At 37.8% G+C, this 20,995-nt stretch overlaps 1 protein-coding gene across 5 annotated transcripts in view; it reads left to right on the forward strand.

The window, feature by feature from the left end:
- CADM2 (cell adhesion molecule 2) overlaps positions 1 to 20,995 on the forward strand; it is a 595,909-nt gene that overhangs the window by 531,970 nt on the left and 42,944 nt on the right. For 3 of the 5 annotated variants that reach the window (XM_021541238.4, XM_021541246.4, XM_085590001.1), the window contains one exon: positions 14,750 to 14,869. The exons of the other annotated variants lie outside the window; for them this stretch is intronic. In XM_021541238.4, the coding sequence (XP_021396913.1) occupies positions 14,750 to 14,869 (120 nt within the window). The remainder of the gene's footprint in view (positions 1 to 14,749; positions 14,870 to 20,995) is intronic. 5 annotated transcript variants of the gene reach the window in all.

Raw genomic sequence — 20,995 nt, forward strand, 5'->3', positions numbered from 1 at the left:
CTCACCCATATAGCCATTCTCCTTCTTTCATGGTCTTTTTTTTCTCCCCTTTTTTGTTCACCAGACTTTTTGGTCTAGTTTTACATCTCTGTGCCCGACTATTCTCCATATCTGGAACATCACTATGCCAAATCCGTACCAGACACCTTAGTTTATTAAATCCTACCTCTAAATATAATAGAGATTCACCTTCCGTGCCCAACAATAATTCCAGCACTATGCACTTGTACATCTGTATAAGTTTGGGTTTTTTTAAATTGGTGGAGACTCTGTGGAATCCAAAACACATGAAATTAAACAAACTCTTCTGCCTCTATCTACTATAGATTATTTTGTCTTTGTCAGTTCATTTGCCCGCAATCAGAATTTTTTATTATATTTAATTTCTGTTTTGATGTCCTCACAGAGGGCGTTCTCTTTATTTCTTGAACTCACTTGTGCATATCTCTTTGTAAAGGCAGAAACTGATTAGAGCAGAAAATTGAAAAAAAACCTGAGGAGGTGAGGATATATTCTGTCTTCTTTCAAAACTAAGCTTAATGAATAGGCAATAGAAATTTCAGTTTGCAAATATTTTCACTACAGACCTCTGGTAAATCTTGCACAATATTTTTGGACACTTTATAAACATGTAACAAAAACCACATAAAAAGTTTGGGAAAGAAAGGAAGCAGCATCCTTGCGGAGAGCACACTCATCAGTAATCTTGGCTGCTCTGTGTTTTGGTGTTAAGAGCCTACAAGTTGAGGTGACTGGACTTGTTTAGAAGTTTCCCCCTTTAAAGTTTTCTGAGTTGAAGTGTCTCATTTACACACACACCCCTCAGGCTTTCTTTTCCTATTTTGCCTTTATGTGAACAAAGCTTGGGCTTTGCAAAAGAAGAATTGAGCAGAGCCATAGTGTAATGTAACAATAATAACATTTATAGCTGCAATAATGGGGGGATTTGGTAAAAAACCCCAACATTGCCCTTACAGCAATCAAGGTATATCAAGAATATGAGACTCAGAAGAATTCTTAGGACTTAATTAGAAACTCACTCTATGTGACTACGTGTGGCTTTTAGTTTTGAGATTTTTCTTTTTTATATCTTTGTTTGAATTAAAAGAAAGAAGTCTCAGTATTGAGTCTTTAAAACAAAGGTGAAAAGTTTTTCCTATTCCCATTTTATATGAAGTAAAAATAAATTAAAAAGCACAGAAGATAACCTGCAGGAAAAAAAGGAGCCTGGGCTTCAGTTGGAAATAAAAGCATGCTCATGAGTGCTTGGTCAGTCTCAAAAGCCTTCCTTCCCCCAAAGCTATCTTCTTCAAAGCATAGCCTTTCAAATTGTGTTGAAATACTCTAATTTTACATCAGTGTTGTAAAATAACATTATGGCATTAAATCATTAGCACAGCATTAAAACTGGCTTCTCCAGAAGACTTTTAGTTGGGCTGGAAGAGGTTGTCCAGACTTTAAAACACCATGCAGATCAATTTCCTGCAGTCAGATGAATTAAGAAATTGTGGAATAGAGGGGTTTTTATTGGGCTGAAGAAAAAGAATAATAATAGTTGACATTTTCAGGTATGAGAAGTCTGTCAAGAAACTTGTGGTGGAGTTGTTGGCTTAATTTTATGGATGAATTGTCCAGCTATTATCCCTGAACCCTCTCAAGGCAGCTACTTTGAAATTGCTTTTTGTTGATAAATACTTGAATAGTGGGGTGTACAGTTGAGCTGTATGAACTGATCTTTCTTCATTTATGGTGACTTTAGAAAAATAAGATACAAATTTCTTTTCCAGATAAGCTTAAAAGTATTTTGGAAAGGTCAAGAAAATAACATTCCAAACCACACTAATACTTTTGAGGAATATGTTTGGCAAGTCTACATTTTTACATTAAAATACTCTTTCTCATTAAAGAAAACTTTTTAAATTAAGTGATTTTTTTAAATATAATTTCTAAAAGGTTTTTTTTTTTTAATTTCATACTGGAATAATCACTGAAATTGAATGCAGAGTATTTCAGCAGCAGAAAATCTCTCCCCAAGCCCTTTCACAATGGAACAATAATCTAACAATATATTCTACTATGTAAAGCTCCTTCCTATTTGAATACATATTGTAATGTGTTCTAAAACCTGTAGTTTTGGATAATGCCTTTAATAAGACATAACTCTCGAAAATATTTGATTTTCTCTGTGCACATGATATGTGACATGATAGTTCTAATGGGATTTCTGAAAAGGAAAAGATTGTGTGGACATACCAAATATGTCACTCTTGCTTTTTTGACTGTTTTAACGGACCTCCAGTGCTGTTGAGTTTATTATCACTAATTTGCTGTAGTAGCACAATTGCTCTCTAATTTTTCATCCTTTGCTATCGCTTATAGCCCCAATTTTCCTGAACTTTACTTCAGTTTACCTTTTTTTTTTTGACATGCCAGCTTGTAAAATTACTATGTCTATGAACATCATATGTAATCTTCATGATGAAAAGATTAACTCAATAATTTCACTTTAGACTGATGATAAAGTTAGATTATAACAGTTGTTAATGGTCTTCTGTTTCCATCTAGACCATTTATTATTCAGGAAACTCAAGCCATAAAGACAATATTAGAGTGACTTAGTGATTTTTCTGAATTGAAACCTTTCCTGCACCATGAGGTGGTGGAATGTAGATAAGGGGGTCCTGTCTCTGTCTTTCTCATATGGTGCTTCCACAACTTACCTTTCTTTTGAGAATGTGTTCCTCAGTGTTTCACTCACATTCAGGAAAGAAAATAGAACATTGTCTATGTGATGTTGCTTAAAATGACCACTGGTCATACCAGGGGATACATCAGAACTTTGCTTTGCTCCCCCTGGGATTGTGAATCCTCTTGGAGATAGATGTAAATGCCTTGGAGGCTGGGAGGGGTAGGGAAAAGCTTCTGCAAATATGCATCTCTCTTGGACAGCTTTGAGAACTTTTGTATCTGAGCCCTCTTGATCACATGTGAAGATAAGCCATGGAGGCTTATCTCAAACCATTAATATTTCTAACATCCATAAATTTACATTAATAATTATTAGTACTTATTATTTTATTTTTGCTATTTAACTTTTAATTATTAATTGCTTGGTGAACTTCTCTTTGCCTGCATTTCTATGTTATAGAAAGGGAAATTATTAAATAAAATGTTTCTTGCATTAACATTTTTCTTAGAGCAAGCAAGGTATTTCTCCACTTGTTTACAGTATTTAATTATTTCAGTACTGCAGCTGACAAGAATTTGAAATATCCCTAAACCCTCAAACTCAAAAATCTTCCTAACATGACACTTCACATCATAGGTTCAATCTAAATAAGTGCCGGCACCTAATGTGTCTTTAGCCCCTCCTCCAAAACTGAATCCTCTATATCTGCAATCACAAACTATTTTTTCTAGCTCTTACTGCTTGAATTCTTGATGCAATAGAATAAAATTCTCTTAGCTTTGTAATTAAAGTCATGTTTTGTATTGCTGAATCCTATCACAGACTTTCTGCATTGAATCTAGCTCTGACTTGTTATGCCTTAACATGAATCACTTTGCTTTGTCTCAGAGATTCCAGAGTGTTTTGGCAGCTTCCACAAAAGCTTGTGGCATCAATCTTTCTCTACGATTCCCACAGAAAAGGGAGCAGACAGCAAAAATAACTAGAAGGACAGTAAAGGTGTATCTCAAAACCATCCTCATGTTCAAGGAGAAAAAATAAAGCAAAAACCCATTAAAACCATTGCTACCAAAGCTGATGAAGCATGCAATCTGCCATAGGAGGATGTCCCAAAATGCCCTGACCTCTCTCACCAGGCTGTGGTTCCCTCATAAGCACTGAGAAAATTCTAACCCCATGTGAAGGAGCTTTGCTGGTGCTTGGGAAGAGGTCTCCAGGTGTGTGGTTTAAGCTGATGTGTCATTTGTGACAGAGACCCCAGGAGTTTTCAGTCAGGACCCTTTGCTTTCCCTCCACTGGTATCCACACTGCTTGTTTGCTCCCTTGAAGAAAAAAAATTTGTTTTCCTTGGTAACCTCATGCCTGAGGCAGATTTATCTTCCACCTGAAACTGCTCTTATTAATCCTCATGGCAAGTGTAGAAACAAACAAAATTAAGGAGAGGAGGAAGTACAAAAGAAAGTTTGGCAGGGAAAATCTCAAGGAGTGGGCAAAGCATTTATTCTTCAGATATTACTGTGGGTCATTGCACCAGTGAATTTATTTTTCCCCCAGTGATTTTGTAGTTTACATTTTCTGCAGGTTTCCCAACCCTTGTTTGGTGGGAAGCAGGGAGAATTGAGGGATGCTGACATGTTGAAGTGCCTGATGGAGGAGAGCTCTGGCTGGGTTTCATCACTTTGGAGCGGGAACTGAAATCTCTTTGCACTGCTTTGTGTATCACTTTCTTTAAAATATATTAGCAGATATGATCAAGCATTCTTTATAAAAAACCCTGTGATTTCCACTGGCGAACTATCCTGCTTGATGGCATAATAGTTAAGGTACTAAATATCTGCCACCCTGAAGGGAAGCTGGATCATTTTAACAAAATTAAATCTTGACAATATTGCATGGACCCCACCATTCATAGCTATGTGTTATACAAAGCCAAAGAATCATGGTAGGAATTCAACTAGGACAAAAAACCCCAAAACCCCAAAAAAAAGAGCATAAAAGACTGACAGCTGGAAAGATAGGGCCTTATTTTCTCAGGCAGTGTACTTTGGTGATAGGAATGTGGGAATTAAGTGTATGTGAGACAGTGCAATGAAGGACAAAAATCTATGTTTTAGGTTGCACAGTGCCAGTCACTTTCCCAAGGTGATTTTCAATAAGATATAGCAATCCCACTGTGATAAAAAGTGTTTCAGATTAGTGTTGGACCTTTTGATTTTATTTTGAAATAAACTTATTTAAAATAAATTACAGTCCCTGTTATCTCTCTTTACTAACCTCAGAATTATTGCCATGAGTTTGGAGTTGTTTAAGCAACTTCATTGATTTGGCCTGAATTTCTGAGAGACATGAAAGTAGCAACTGTAATAAAATAGAGATCACCAATCTGCTTACCTCCATTTAGTTTCAACATGTCTCCATACTAAGGAAATTTTGGGAAATTTCTCTTTACTTCCTTTATTTTCAGTGCGATTCTGGCTGAGCTTCTTGATTTTTTTTTTTTGGTTGTGTGTGTGCAGAAAGAGTCAAATGTCATTCTGAGAAAGATGTCAACTTTGTTCAAGGCTGCTTGGTGTCTGAATTTGTATTGTGCATTAGCTTTTCCTTATAGGTTTTCAAGGGCCAGCTGCCAGTACTTTATTTCATTTAATTTTGAATACTCCTATTTTATGGTTTGCGAAAACAAGGAAATATGGCTTGTCTGCTTACTTAAAAAGAATAAAAATGAACATCACAGCCTTAATGTGTTTTTTAAGCAGTGGCAATGGGCCTAGAACACCATATTAATAGTGATAGAATAGTGTGCTTCTGGGGAAAATTGTGTTGGCTTTATTCTTACAAGATGTTTGGTGGCTTTTGTGGTAACATTTTGTCCTGAATGCAGTGAAATTTGCACTGCAGGTATAAGGACAACTTCTTTTTTAAATGCAGTTTTGAGAGGTTTTGTTTTCTTTTGATGTTTTAATTTTTTGTTGGTTTATTTTTGTTTGTTTGTTTTATTTTTTTAGCAGAGCATTAGAATGAGCCTCAGGAGATCAGTTCTGAACTCCCCTGTCAGGCTCAGAAGTCTGTAAAATATAAGACATTCCACTTAATTCTCCTATGTTCATTTCTCCAGCTGTGAAATGGGAATACTACTGTCTCTTTTTTTTTCCTAAACTTTGGTCTGTACTACCCAAAAAATGATCTTCAAGGCAGAGGTACATTCTTTACTGTTTCTGTATTTGTTAATGTAAAGCTGTAAACAAAATCAAGATATATATATATATTTATATATATATGTATGTATGCCTTTTTACAAGTAAGGTGTCTTCATTTGAGGCTGTGGTCTCAAACAATGCTCTAAAACTTTTCCTTTTTATTTATTTAAAATGTTGAATCACCAAATCCAGGCAAGTTGCATAAGCCTCAATGCAATATTTGTAGCTACTTTAATGAGAAAGGTGAGCTTTTATACAACACAAATTTACTCCTTTAAAACAATGGCCTTTCTATTATTACTACTGTTCAGTTGGAAAGGACTTTTTTTAACTGTTGGCAAAACTTGTGCTAAGTTTGGGAAAAAAAATTAGGTCTTACAGTACTCCTGGAATAAATTTGTATGTATTATATTCATATAACTCCAGAATATAGAAGCTTAATCTTTCTGTTGAATACTTGGTTTGATTTGTCCTTAGAGGTAAATCTTGCACTAATAACCATTAATAAAGTAAAACTTAGAGGGCTTGAAAACAGATTCTTCAATAGTAAATAATTTTCCTACTTGAGAATTTCAATTTTTCTTGTACTAAAATAATTTTCAATTTCTAATTACTTGGTAATTATTTTGTTAAATTTATCCTTTGCGATAGAAGACAGTGTGTCACCTGGTTTTAGCACAACTAGAAATTAAGAAATAAGGCATTACAGCCTATTAGCTTCCTACAGTCCAAATGCTGCAGATAACACAATCTTCCCCACCAAAACTGAGCAGCAATAGGTAAATGTATTGTGAGACAGTACATTATGTCACGTTTTATTCTTCTGCTTCACTGGGAGCAGGGGCAGGGAGCTTTTGGAATGTCTGGGCTGGTGACAAACAATGAGTCTGACGGGCGGTGAGATGGGAGCGTGTCCCAGCATCTCCAGGCCTTCATTGCAAGCTCCTCTCTCTGTTCCAAGGGAGCTGCAGCCAGAGTGCTTTTGCTGATAGCAAATTCAGTGGAGTGCTGTGGGGAGCAAAACGATCCCTAAAGTAAGCACTGAGGGCTTCAAAGGCCAGAGCCGTGATTTTGAGAGCTATGAGCCACCAGTGCAACTCTCAAATCCATGTTAGAGGCTTTCCTGTGAAATGCTTGGTCCAGGTTTCCTGGGGTCCCTCTGTGCAGCTCCACCAGCTGTGAGTGCAGCAGGCTGCTCCAGTCTCCAGGTGACAAAGCCCAATTTGTGGCAACATCTGGTGCTGTGCAGTGTCGGAATCTGTGGTATTGATGATTCCGAGATTGTAGAAAGTCTCTGTCTTTCTGCCCCACTGCCAAAGCAGAAGCCATAATTGGTCTGTGCTGGTTCCAAGGTTGTTTATTCTGTTTATCTCTAACATGTTCTGCTGCCCTGCCACAGCTCTGTCCTGCAGGGCAGCGTGTGGGGCTCTGCCCTCAGTGGGATGTTACAAACATTAAATACCAGAAACTCCCTGGGCTGGATTTACAATAATGTGCCAATATCTGTCACCTACGTTGAACAGTGTGTCCCCAGCCTGAACCAACAGAAAAATGCCAACACCACAGTGAAACATGGAGGGCATGAAGAAGGAGAAAAAGGACAAGACACACCCAATTTCCTCCATCTTGTCCCCTTTGGACCCCTAATCTAGAATCCTAAAATTTTACTTTTGCACCTGTGCCACACTTAATTTTTACTTATATCAAACACTCAGAGCTTGTAATTCATCCTGTAAGATTGAAAACTCTTTTCCTTGGACAGAGATCACAGACAGTGTCTCTGGGGGCTCTGTCCAGGAGGTTCCTGACCCCTGCCAGGGTCCCAGACCTTCCAGGGCAGCCAGAGGGAAGCCCTGGATCCCACAGTGCAGAAAGGTTGTTTTTTAATATTTGAAAAAAACCAAAACCCACAAAAAACCCCTCACCCTTTCCTTTCAGTGTTTATTGTTTCTCTTAGAAGTTTTAGCAAGTACCCACAAGCACTACAAAGCACATAGTCCCAGTGTCTACTAAAGTCCCAGTGTCTAAAAAGTCCCAGTGTCTATCCTAGATGCTGATTGTGCATACTCAGCATATTCTGCTTGGTAGGGTGCCCACAGAAGGTGGCAGAGGTGGGTTTTACCTAAATACCCCTCCTGCCTTCCTGGCCCAGGGCCCCACAGCTCTCCTGAGAGCTGACCTGGACCTGGGCAGATGCACCTTGAGGGAGGAGAAAAGTCAATGTCAAACACTGCTCTCAGGCCTGCAAGCTTGTCCTCCCTTGCCAGGTCTTCCTACCACATTGAGGTGCTTCCATCCTCCTGCTTCTTCCTTCTCAGCTTCCTGAGATCCACAGCTGCTTGTTTTCTGGCAGCTCTCACATCTGTCCTGAGCCTGACCTGGCTTTACATGTGGAAAATCAGCCTTTCACACACCTGTGGTCTTTGTGAGTCCTGCTGTTGCTCTGATGCACAAAATAAATGAGATATTCACTACAGGAGTTCTTTCTAGACAATTTAGGGCAGCTCACTTCTTCATATTTCAGTGTCAAATGAGATGGCAGAAATAACTTGTTACTACACCTTGTTTTTTCATATTCATCACATTTTTTATTTTGTCACAAGCAATTCTGGTCAGAGCATGTGTTGTAAAAGGTGCCACAGTGTATTATCAGGCCTTTGTTTTAAGTGATTTGGGATGACACCATACTGCCAGTACTAAATACTAACATTGAAATGGGCTTTATTCTTCTGAGTTATATTCTTAACTTTCTAAGGGCATAATTTGGGCCAGGGATGTGCAGATTGCAAGTTTTTTGCTTGGCTCTTTGAGAACAAAAGGAAACAGGCTTTTTTTGCTGTAATTTTTAATACTTAATTTGCTATTGAAACCTATTGGTCTTGAAACTGGGGGGAAAACCTAAAAAACAAACCACAAATGAACCAGCAATCTACAAAACTTTCTATAAGAGAACACTATTGTTCTTTCCAGTTCCTGTTCATTCTTTCCAGTTAGCCCAAGTGTATGTCTTACAATATGAACTTATCCACTTGAAGATTTTTTTGGTATAACTAAAGATATGGATCTACATGGAGCTTTTGTTAAAAGGGTTTGGATATTTTTAATGACATCTGATTTGCTAGCAAAAATGTCAAGCACATAATTGCCATTTCAGAGTTTCATAAATCTGAATCAATTAGTAAAAAGAACCCCTTGACCTCGTGTCCATGAGCATTCATGATCATTCAGTCTAAGTGCTAAGGAGCTATTGGCACATGATGTTCAAGCTGAGTGATCCTTTTGTTCAATCCCATTTTCTTGGAGCAAGGTAAATGCAGCTCCCTTTGAATTTAAAACCTTGCTAAATTATTTAGTGCTACATATCACAGACTGATTAAATTTTTCACAGGGTAGTGAGATTGTTTCCCAGGTAGGTCATCACTCAGTTCAGTTTACCACTTAAAATTTCTTTCATTCTCAGTCAAAATACAGCAAGGACCATCCATCATTATCACGCTGTCCTTTAATTTTTCTGTCAGACTTTGTCAGGCTTGAAACAAAAGCCTTTACATTTTTATCAGCTTCAGCTATTGTTGTCTGATTTGTGCTCAGTCATGTCAAAATATCGGTTGTGTTTTCACCAAAAAAGTCAAATATTTTCAATAGGTCAGATCTATCTTTCACATAAGCCCGCTAAACCAAACAGAACCATTTCTCATTTCTTTGGAAATGGAGAGTAAAAATGCTCAGGGCCAAATTGGCAGGGAGAGTAAATTATCCAGGCTCCCTGCACTTAAATGGATGGATGTCTTCTGCCTTAGCAAGGAGAACACGGCATCAATTCAAGCAAGGAGAAGCAAATGGGAAATTTTGGGCAGGTGGGGCTCAGCACTGCTTTGAGCCGATCTGGCCCAGCACTGCCCTGCCACTCCTAAGCAGCTTTCATCTGTGCCTCTGTTGAAGAGCAGCTTCCACGCTGTCATGGTTTGACACTGGCACAATGCCAGCGCCCCATGAAAATGCAATCTCCCAATTGAATGCTGTGAAATGCGATCGAGAACAGAGCAAAGCAGGCCCAAGCTTAATAACAAGGGAAAAAACCTTTATTAAGCTACTTCTACTATACTACTATAAAATAAAAAAGAAAGAAAAAAAAAATCACACACACAAAATTCAGAATGAAAACCTTTCAAAACATTCCTCCTCCCAACACCCAACTCCAACAAACCACAGTGAGACACAATCTGGACCCCAATCAGGTTTTCACCCTCCAGACAATCGATACTCAGCCCATCGAGGGAACAGAGTCTCTCCTGTGGCACAGACCCCCCAAGAAACACAGCTCCACATCCTGTGTTTCCATGTCACACATGGCACTCCCGGAGAAAATCTGCCAGTGTGACCCTCTCCTTTCCATGCACAGTGCTCTCACCACCAATGCATGGATGCTGGGCAGGGGGGAATCCTGCACTGCACGCTGACTGGAACCAAAGGGAGAGAAAGTTCTCCTGGGAGTTCTGCTTTTAACCCCTCTGTGTTCTCAGAGGTGTGTCCACTTTCAATTGGTCACCCCAAGTGTCAGTATCCAAACCTGACCCCTGACTGGATTGACCTCTTCCTTCCGAGAAAATTCTTTTTGCGTGTCAAACCACAACACTCGCCAAGCCTAGTTTGCCTGTTCCTCTTTCCGCCATCCACTGGGAATCAGCCTTCAGCTCTCCCCTGGCTCCTGCCTGTGGCGTGTTAGCAAGCAGCAGTGCCACAGGGAACAGCTTTCCAGAGCTTTCCTCTGCTCTCCGCAGCACCAAGCTCTGACAGGTCCTCGCTGAAATGAGGGGTCTTGGCTGAGCCTTTGCAGCTCAGCTCAAACCTCCCCGTGCCACCAGAAAGGTCAGGAGCCCGTCTCTCCTTCTGAATGGCCAGCTCCAGCCTCACCTGTATAACCTGCGGAACAGAAGTGACAAATAGTCCATGGGAGTCCTTTGGCATGAAGGTCAACCCCTTTTCTATTTCAAACAGCTTTTATGGAAACAATTAGTTCTCCATGAGTTGTTTGCATTTCAGAGCTAGCAAGATGATGAAGTTAATACCAACTTAATTACATTATTGGATTTTTGACTGAATATCTGTCTGTCAACAAACATCCATTTTAGAAGTGAGGTTTCAAAATTAATGGAGACAATTATTGCTTGACTTCTAGATCTCCTGAGCATGGCTTTTCTATCTTCTTTGGTTCCCCATCTGCAAAATATAGCTATTTTCTGCTTCACAGGAGGCTAAGGATTAATACTTTAGTATTATTGAAATAGCAATCTGTGCAGCGATTTGGGTATGGCTACTTGAATTAAAAAGTTCTGCTTTGCAAGGTCCCTTGGTCATAATGATCCTTGGTATTTAGTGGCATGAGAGGCATAAAGAAAAATTCATTTTCAGCTGAACATTGTGTACAACTAGAGTCACAAATTGCAAGACAAGGAAGTGGAATTTAGTTTCACTCCAGCACAGATTTCTTGAGCAGAAATCTGCAAATCCATTCTGTGGATGCAGATACAGAAAGCTCAGGAGGACAAATCTACATTGTCCCTATGACAGCGTGTTCTGAGCAGCTGCCAGCAGGGAGCTTTGGGTGACAGCGTGTGCCTCGTTAGTGAAATAAGATAGGTTTGCTTTGCATTAAAAAAAAATAAAAGACCAAAAGTCCTACAGGACTAGAAAGAGGTCAAACTGTAATTCTCTTTTCTGGCATGAAATGGAGCAGGACACCCTCTATGAAGCACAGTGATCCATATGGTTTAAACAGATGTTTATGGCCTAATGCTGTTTAGTATCATTTTTTTAATCTGTAGTCCATGCACTTTTGGGAACTTCCAAACCCATTTACCTCCTACACCTGCAATGCATGGTGAGACTGAGGAACACTGGACATTGCTTCTAGTTTATTTCTTGAACTGCATATTCTGTATTCTCTTATGCAATAGCCTTTTCAAGGCAAAGTTTTCATAAGAATCCATAAATCTTGGAAGAACTGGTAGGAGTCATTCTGTCAGACCCAGCAGGCACCATCCACACAGGTCTTTCCAAGGTGGGGATCATTTCGGAATGCTTGGATCTGGGCTGTCCAGAGAGGATTTAAGGATGACATATGACCCAGGCATTCAAAAAAGTGTTGTCTGGAGAGCTATGAGTTATTTGGTTACTTTGCACATTCCTGTTGCAGACTCTCATGTTGTTAATGGAGTGTTCCACTGGGCAGAGCCTTGAATGTAATCTGGTAAAAAATAAATCTTTCTAGTGTCCAGAACAGCCTTAGATTTTATTGCCTGGGCAATGTTATACTCCTCAGGCTGGTGATTCCTGGTTTCTGTCTTGTGCTAGGGTCTTTAGGAGCAAGTGCTGGCATTGCTGTGAGCAAAGCAGACAGAGTGCAGTCATTGGCACAGTGAAATTCACCTCACTCTGCAAAGAAAGAAACCAAATGCTCTTCCTTGCTTTTGCATCCCTTTTGAGAAGAGAGATTTTCTTTCAGGCTTCCATTTTGATGTTTGGCATCAGAGTTTATGACTTTCATCAGGAAACTAATATCTGCACAAGCTTTCATTATTTTTAATCTGATGAGATCACATCTGTATTAAAACACTGACATATCCTAGTTCATGTTAGCTAGACTGCTTCCTAGGTAGCCCTTCATTTAAAATTACAAATCTTGTTTGAAATGTTTCAATCTGAAGAGAAACCAGAAAGTTCTATGTTCATCAGTGATTCATGTAAGCTATTATTTGGTAAAATAGGTAAACAGCATGCTTGCAGATTGGATAGCTCTGTCATAAAACCATAACTTGTCATTGCAGTCTTAAGTAATTGGTATTTAAGAAAGATAATGAATGGAACCCTGAGTCACACTAATTACTTTTACGTACAAGAATGATGCATACAGCTTTCCTAATAAGCAAGGTTTTGATCTCCTTATAATGTAGGTGGGGTTTTTTTTCTCTTTGATTTAATTTTTAACAGATACTTATCAGGGAAGGAGTTTCCCTTTATGAGAAGAAATTGCATAGATCAGCACATATGACATGTATCTTTTTAACATGTTAATTTATTTCTAATGCTTGTTATACTCAGTTCTATTTCATTATTGTGGTACTCACCCTCCAGGTAATATTATCATTATTCCTGGTGATTAATATGGCTACAATTGTGAGGGGTTTTAAAAGCCTGTTCTAATTTTTCTGTCTTGAGAATATTTTATACTGGGAATTGGATTAAATATCAGTGTATATTAGATTAAAAATCAGTGTAGAGATGAAAGATGGATCTTTGTTTTCTTCTGGCTTCAGAAGTAGAACATCACACAGGTATAGATTCCAGAGAGCATAGTGGTATTTTTTATCAAAACTAGAGGAATACAGAAAATAGTAGGTGACTTACAGAGTAGCTAACAAGGAGACTTTTATATTTGGAAAATAATCTGTCATCCAGCATGAAAATAAGGTAAGCATGCTACTTTGAAGCCTTAAGAGAGTAATTATGCAATGCTGAACTCAAGGATTCTGTGTCTGAAGTGTGTTCTGTAAGGCCCAATACTGAAAAGCTCTGAGCTACTTCAGCTTCCATTGATTTCAGTCTGAATTGATGGTACTCAGGGACCAATTGCATTTCTTTCCAGAGCAAGGGAAGACAGATTGTGGGTCAGACTTTTGCTCTTTTATTGCACTGAATAGCACCCTTCAGAAATATTTTCAGTGAAATCAGTATGGAATGGGTTGCTCACCATCAACTGCTGAGAAACGAGTCCTTCCCTTTCAAACCTGCAATATAAATAATCTGAAAAATGTCAGATGCTTATGTCTTCTCAGAAGGGCTTTTCTCTACTCTTCAGAGCTTTTGGTTTTTTTGTTCTTTAAAACCTGCAATCACCTTATAAGCAAAGTCATATTGTTCTTTATTGCTTTTGGCAGTGTAATCAAAGTATTTTATATGTGTACATCTGGTTATGTTCTGCTCTGTGCTGGAGCATTCTGCATCAGGTGTTCTCGTTTCCTCTACAGAGAAACAGTCATGCTTCTAATCCTGGCATTCCTGCACTTGCTTGGGCAAAACCTGAAGGGTTTTATAGGATGCTGTCATCATTTTTTGTATGAATTTTTTTCTGACTTGCATGCATGCTTTTTTATCAGTAATATTATTATAATTTCTGATTTTCAGTTTGAAGATGTTTTAGAAAAATACTGATGTGTACTAACGATAAATTGTAAGCATTAAGGATGACTGAAATATGACTGTGCCTACAAATTAGGGTAAAGATTTTGAAATATATTCTGCTCTGGATCTTAGCAGACAACTGTGTCTTAAGCAAATGTGTGGGAAGAAGAAAAGCAATCCGGAAAAAGCAGCTCTTATAGTTAGTAGAATTTTCTCCCCTTTTTCCCTTCATTGAGTCTGTCTGAAAGTGGGTGTTTTAACATACAGCCATTTCTTGTTAACATGTGTGTGTTTATTTTAGCATGATGGTGTTGTTTTTTTCATCTCCCACTCTGACACAGCATGTTTCATCTGTATATGGTTTCTACTACATGAGACATTTAAAATGGCTCAGCGAAGAAATGGATTCTTGTCACTTAAACTGTCACTCTCTCGTTCTGTGGAAATGTGGTCATTTTAACAGATTGTTAAATTCTGTGTGCTCAAAGATTGACTATAAAAATTGAGAGTGATAAATGTCAAGAATTTAAAGGTACCCTGTTGTACCTGTAATAATTTATGTTAATCATGTTTTAATTTAGTCATTTTCAACATACTTGTATTTACAAATTAAACCACTATTATGGTTCTCCTTTGTTTGCATGATATGATTTTATTTTATATTTTTTTTTCCACTCACCAGATGTTTTCAACACTTTGCTTCCCACTACTGTCATCCCCTCCCTTACCACTGCAACAGTCACAACCAATGTAGCCTTAACAGCCAGCACAACCACATCGGCAACAGCCACCAGCATCAGAGGTACAGTATCCTTCTTTGTTATGGCCTGGGAAGCACATGATAAATAGGAAATAGCTTTGGTTTTGATTTTTTTTTTTAAACAAAGATATAAGTTGCTTAAGAGAGGGTGCAAGCATTCAGTTCAGTGTATATTTAACAGAATAATCCAAAGGGTGATAGGTGGGTTAAGAAAGATTTCGTATGACCTTGAATGTTGTCATTGCTCTAGCAGTGTGTATGTGAACTTTGACAGGATGCTTAAATTATTTGTATACATTTGCATTTAATTTTTTAAGGTTAGTAAATTAACTTTAATGTAAAATGCAAGCAAGCTATTTTTAAATAAACGTGACCTTTTTAAGACTGGTTATTTTGGGTGCTACCATTTTAAAACAAGCTAGGTATCTCAGCACTGGAATTTCTGTTGATGAAATCTTGCTTGATAACAAAGAGGCACTGTGATACATCACCCTTGTTAGCCTTTTATAGTTAAGGCATTCCTACTTTAGGGGTGTTGTTATCTCACCAGAGCTAGAGTAAATGAGCTAAAAGTTCTCTCTCCCCTCCCTGACCCCCATCTGTTGGGGTTTTTGCTGTTATAGCTTTCCAAATGTTTCTAGTAATGCTTCATTTCTTTATGAGCAAAATATAGAGGTTATTTTACTCTTTTATTCAGTGGCTGATCAGATAACTGTTAAATAGGGAAGATGTCTGCAGAAGGTTTTGCAGATTATCATCTTCTGGTAGCTACAAATCTCTGGCAGTAAATGAAATGGCAGAAGGTTCCTATGTGGTCTCTTGAAAATTTTCGTAGCACAAGAGAGGAAATTATATTATTTTACCACACTGCAAGTGTTGACATGATGAGGTGCAGTTAGGCCAGGAAAGTTAAGACAGCTATGACATCTTTCGTATCTGGATGTGTTGTTAGTAGTCAGTTGCAGTAACTAACTTGCACTAACTAAACTTGTACGACTAACTAAAATTCTGGTTGCCTAACTTGCAAAAATAAAGATGCTAATAGTATCAGATCACCTAAATTCTTCCTCCACAGGGCACAGATATTTTAATAATGTGGCCTTCTTGTGATAAACTGACATCAGATCTAAAATTACATTTTAAATTCTTTAATATTATCTTTAATATTACCAAAATATTATCTTTAATATTTTAATGTGAAATAGCTGTTATTTTAAGGAAGAGAGAAAGTGTTGTAGTAGTCCTTTTCCTTCAGAAAAGGAAAGCTAGACCATGAAAAACAGCCCAGCATTCATGGGTCTAAGAGGTTGCAGGAGGAACATTTCCTGAAAAGGAACAGAATGACAGGAATTGTCATGTCTTTATAAAAGAGTGGTTTGTGTAAAGCACAGAAGCCTCCAGCTTTCTGAGGGCTCACATCCTGAAAGGACAATGCTCTTGGTGTGCTGTGCTGAAGTTTGCTGCCCTTCATGAATTGTTTTCTTCTGCTTGTTATGTGGTCATAACTATGTCATTGTTATGATTGTACTGATGTTTTTAATGCATTGTCTCACCTCTTAAGTGTGGTTTAGGGCCTCATTTTCTTTCCTGTGGAATGTTCATTTTCACTATTTGTGTGTCCAGCATCAATACAATGGTCTGAAAAGGGAGAATTCTCTTCTAAGTTTCAGCTCTAACCCATGGGAGAATGCATGTAATTTGATGCTACACTTGGAGAGATGCTGCTTTAATAGAAAGTAAAAGAAAGGAAATTGAGTGATCAATTGCTGAAACATGAGCACTCACTTTTCCCAGAAAGAAAGAAGTGAATGCAGCAAAATGGCTGAAAAGATGAGACCACTTCAATCTCAAGGAAGTGTTAGATAGAGTCTGTTGGGGAGATATTCAAAGGGACAAATGAGTGTGGGAAGTCCATTTCCTCAAAATCTTGTATTGAAAGGAAAATGATAGTTTATCCCAATGCAGACAGAGTAAATACTGCATATGTAATAAACTAATGAAATTGGGTTTTTTGACAGTCTAAGATATCAAACCTCACTAAAACACAAAAACAAGGTTACTATAAACATAAATAATGGAAGATATCAATGTGGAACAAACATGAAAACGGGTGCAAAATGAAATGAGCAAGTTGTGAGAAATTTAACAAAACTAAAGTGTTTAGAGATACACTAGATGAGTAACAAAAATAAGGAAATTAATCATGAACAATGAGGACAAGGCTGAAGTAATGGGTGTTTTAGTCAACAGTGGAAGACTGCAGTGGAAACTGGAGTGCTGTTTCTTATGGGGGGTAGGAGGGGATGTTACAGTGAAAAATGACCACAAATGGTAACAGATCAAAGAATAAGGAAAGAAGCATAGATATGGTCTGCAAAGAAGCTGAAGGCACCAGCTTGTTTGGTTCTGCTTTCAAAACAGAAGTCAATATGACTCTGATGAAGAGGTATTTTCCAAGTTCAGTGGGGAAAATGATTCCATGTATTAGTGGCAAAGACATTTAGCAGAGACACTTTGCAAATGGATGGGAGACAGTGACTTCAGATATTCAGCTATTTAAATTCTATTACTTCATTCATCCTGACTTTCTTTCAAAGTACTTTATTCCCATGGCAGAGGGGGTTGGACAAGGTGCATCTCCTTGGGTCTCCTCATCCCCTCTCTGTCTTGGACGTGTAAACAATAATGTTCATAGACTTTCAGTGCCTTCTGTGGAGTTCTGCCATCCTGAATACAAGATTGAACCTCCTCACCAATGTCAGAGCACTCACCCCACAGAGGTAAAAATGACATACAAGCCATTTCAGAGAAGATCAGGTTTTTCAGTACTACCTGTTGCTAGCTGAGCAAAAAGTATCACATGAACATATTTTCCTTTGACACCTCTGCTTCGTATTACAATAAGATTTTTAACATTAAAGAATATATAAGGACATTAAGTTGAGAAACTATCCATATAGTCTCAAACACCAAAACTTTTTTAGTTTGTTTTTTTCTTTCTCTTGCTTTGTTGGATCATGTCTTAAGGAAACATGTTTTCCACAGATGGTAGCAGTGTATGCTGTTTGATAATATCTTTGAACTGGGTTTCCCATAGCACAATAAACCTTCTAGACAGATTTCACTAATTTTGTTCTGAAATTAGTGCTTCATTCTTAATAATCTCCTCAGGTAAGTTTTACAAGACATTCCTCTTTTCTGCATGACTTTTACATAGTCCACTTTGATTACACATTGCTTCTCATCCAGTCACAGGAAATGTCTTTGCAGGCATATGATACAGGGTGTAAAAAGCCAATGGAATCTGTGAATCCAAAGCATTTTGCATTCTGATTATTGTACCTCCTCATTATCAAAAACCTTAATTCATAAGAAAGAAAATTCTCCAGAAGTCATCAGTTAATTGTGGAACCATGTGATTCATTGCTGTCCTAATCTGCCTGGCATTTAGTAAACAACATGAAAAAGGCTACTGATCCAGTTGGATGACAGCATGATAATTCATAAACTTTCTGTTTAGTCAAACTTTTCACTTTTTCAGAAAACATATGCTTGTTTTTGCTCTCAGTCCTTCAGGAATTAATTATTCTTTTACTGGTACATTACCTACTGACTCAAAAAACTCTAAACATAATTTGATGCCAGTGAGGAATATTGCCCTTTATATATTTGTCAAGGGTATCTTAAAGCCTAATAACCGTGATGAGGAATGTACGACAAAATGAGAATAAAATGTATGAGAAGAAACAAATCTGGAGGAGTACTGAAAGAATAATTATACACTGTATGAATATCTACATCAGTCTTTCTATCAGATTGATGTAATGTTATTTGTGAAAGCTGTGCATGGATCCATGCAATTTTTCCCTTTTATGATTGGGAAGAGGCACAAGAGGATTGTGGATTTGCCGCAACAGTGGGGTGCTTCCATTAGAGAAATTCTTTATTAGTGTAAAGTTAATTCAGGTGGTGCTGTGCCAATCTTTCCAAGACCTGTAGGTGGAGAGGGAGTGTGCTTAACAGTCTGGGAGAAGCCACCTCAAGTCAGAACAGCTCTGTGTTTCTGTATTCACAGAGGGAAAAAGCCTGTGCACACAAATGTACATAAAACCTTCCCATGGGCTGTCATGTTAATCACCACCCATCCCCCCCCCCCCCCCCCCACACACACACACAAACAGAACATTTTGTTTTGTTTTAAATCCTTATTTCTATCAAGGAACATAAGAAGTAAAAGAGGTTATAAAACTTGCTTGTTTTTTACTTTTTACTGAAGACTGAACTCTCGCCTCCACCATCACCACCCAAACAGGTGGAAATGTAACAATGTCAATCCCAATCTCAAAAGACAGATCCATTCCATTTGATGGCACGTATCAGAGTGACTCAGGCTCAGCTGACTCACTTGGATGGTGACTGTACCAGAATGTTCAAAGCTTTATATAGCAATGCCTGAAAACATCTCCAGAAGTTGTTGTGTGCAGCACAGACGTGATGCTGCTCCCAGGCAGCTGCACTGGAGGGATCAAGAGTTTGTTTGTCAGGGTGACCACAAAGCCAAAAATTGCACACATTTATATATCAGTGAAATCCATGCCTTATTATAATTCACTTTGCTTTTTTTTGGTTTTGCTCTGGTATAAAATAAAGATTTCTTAAAGGAAATCTGTGGAGCTAAACTCCAGAGTTTACAGTGGCATAAGGAGGGGATTGAGGATGTTATTGTGACTTTAAGTGTGAATATTTCTTTTAAGTAGCATAACTGACAACCATCCTAGCTAAAAAATTAGGTTACTTTCTTTATTTTTTCCTAGTTTTATCTTAAAGTCTCTATTAAAAATTAAAAAAAAAAAAAAAAACTAAATCCAACCATAATAGAATAACTGTGTCATTATAGGCAGCTTAAATGCAGAAATTACTTGAACAATACTTGTAGTTCTCATACTTTTTCCTATCAAAAAATGCTAAACATCATCAGTTCTTTCCTTATGATTTTTTTTCCCATAATCTGAATAACTTGGCAAGTTGAGATATTGATGAGGAGAGAAACAACAAAGCAAGGAAAAGCTATAGAATATGTGAGAGGCAAAGGAGATAAGGGTAGGCTTACACTTTAAATATAGTTGTGCATGTTTACTTGCATTCAGCTCTGATAAAAAAAATGATCCTTGTCTAACATTAAAAGCAGTTTCCTATGACAGCCAGCTAAAAGCCAGTTCATTTATATATTACTTTATAGTTGTAGCAGTAACATAAAATCTAATCCATGGCTGGGTTTGGTTAAACTGTGTAGGAAAATTAGAACTTTCTAGGTTTTATTTCTTCTTTCTCCCTACTTTTACATTAGTCTCCTACTGGCTTACCCAAGGTCTAGATTTGTCAGAAGGATGAACAATTTGAGATTCAAACAACAGCCTTAGATACTTTTTTTTTCCATTAGACATTCAAGTCATCATCATCCATCTTTCAAGAACTGCCATCTCTTGATTTTATACTGATTTCTTTCATTACCATTATTTTTACAATCTACTTGTTACTCAGCTATATAGATGGTGTGTTAAAAAATCACGATAAACCCATGTTAGACCATTATGAGATCTCAAACTTATTTTCCAGGCCTCATTTCCAAAATCTCTGAACAGGGCTGTCGTTGTCAGAGCTGTTACTCAGGTGAAACATCCACAAGCTACAGCTGAGTAATGGCTGAAAAACCTTCCCTAGCATCTGCAACCAGCTGGTAGGCCAAACTGTTGGATTTTTTTTAATATCAAAATATACCTTTGTGAACAGGGAGTTTCTTAAGTTCTACAGCAATATTTTCATCAGGCTTACTCATCCACAGTGCCTGTTTTAGGGGTTGCACAGTTTTGTTCCTTTTCTGAAGCACCATCTAATTAGGGTTTCATTCCACTAGTCAGGCTTAGTGGTGCAATTAGTGCTGTGAATTCTCAAAGTTCAGACATTTAAGATTAACAGAGGAGCTTGTAGCATCTGTTCTAACTCAGAGCTCTTTGGTTTTCAGCTCTGATAGATACAGAGCCAGGAAAACCTTCTTATAACATAATCTGGGAAAAAAAAAAAAAAAGAAAAATTAAACCACTCCCTTCAACACCCCTCCCCCAAAAAAACCCCACAAAACAAACAAAAATATTTAAAAACCAAAACAAC

Source organism: Lonchura striata, chromosome 1 (assembly GCF_050655825.1).
Source record: "Lonchura striata isolate lonStrDom1 chromosome 1, ASM5065582v1, whole genome shotgun sequence".
NCBI classification, from domain to species: Eukaryota; Metazoa; Chordata; class Aves; order Passeriformes; family Estrildidae; genus Lonchura; species Lonchura striata.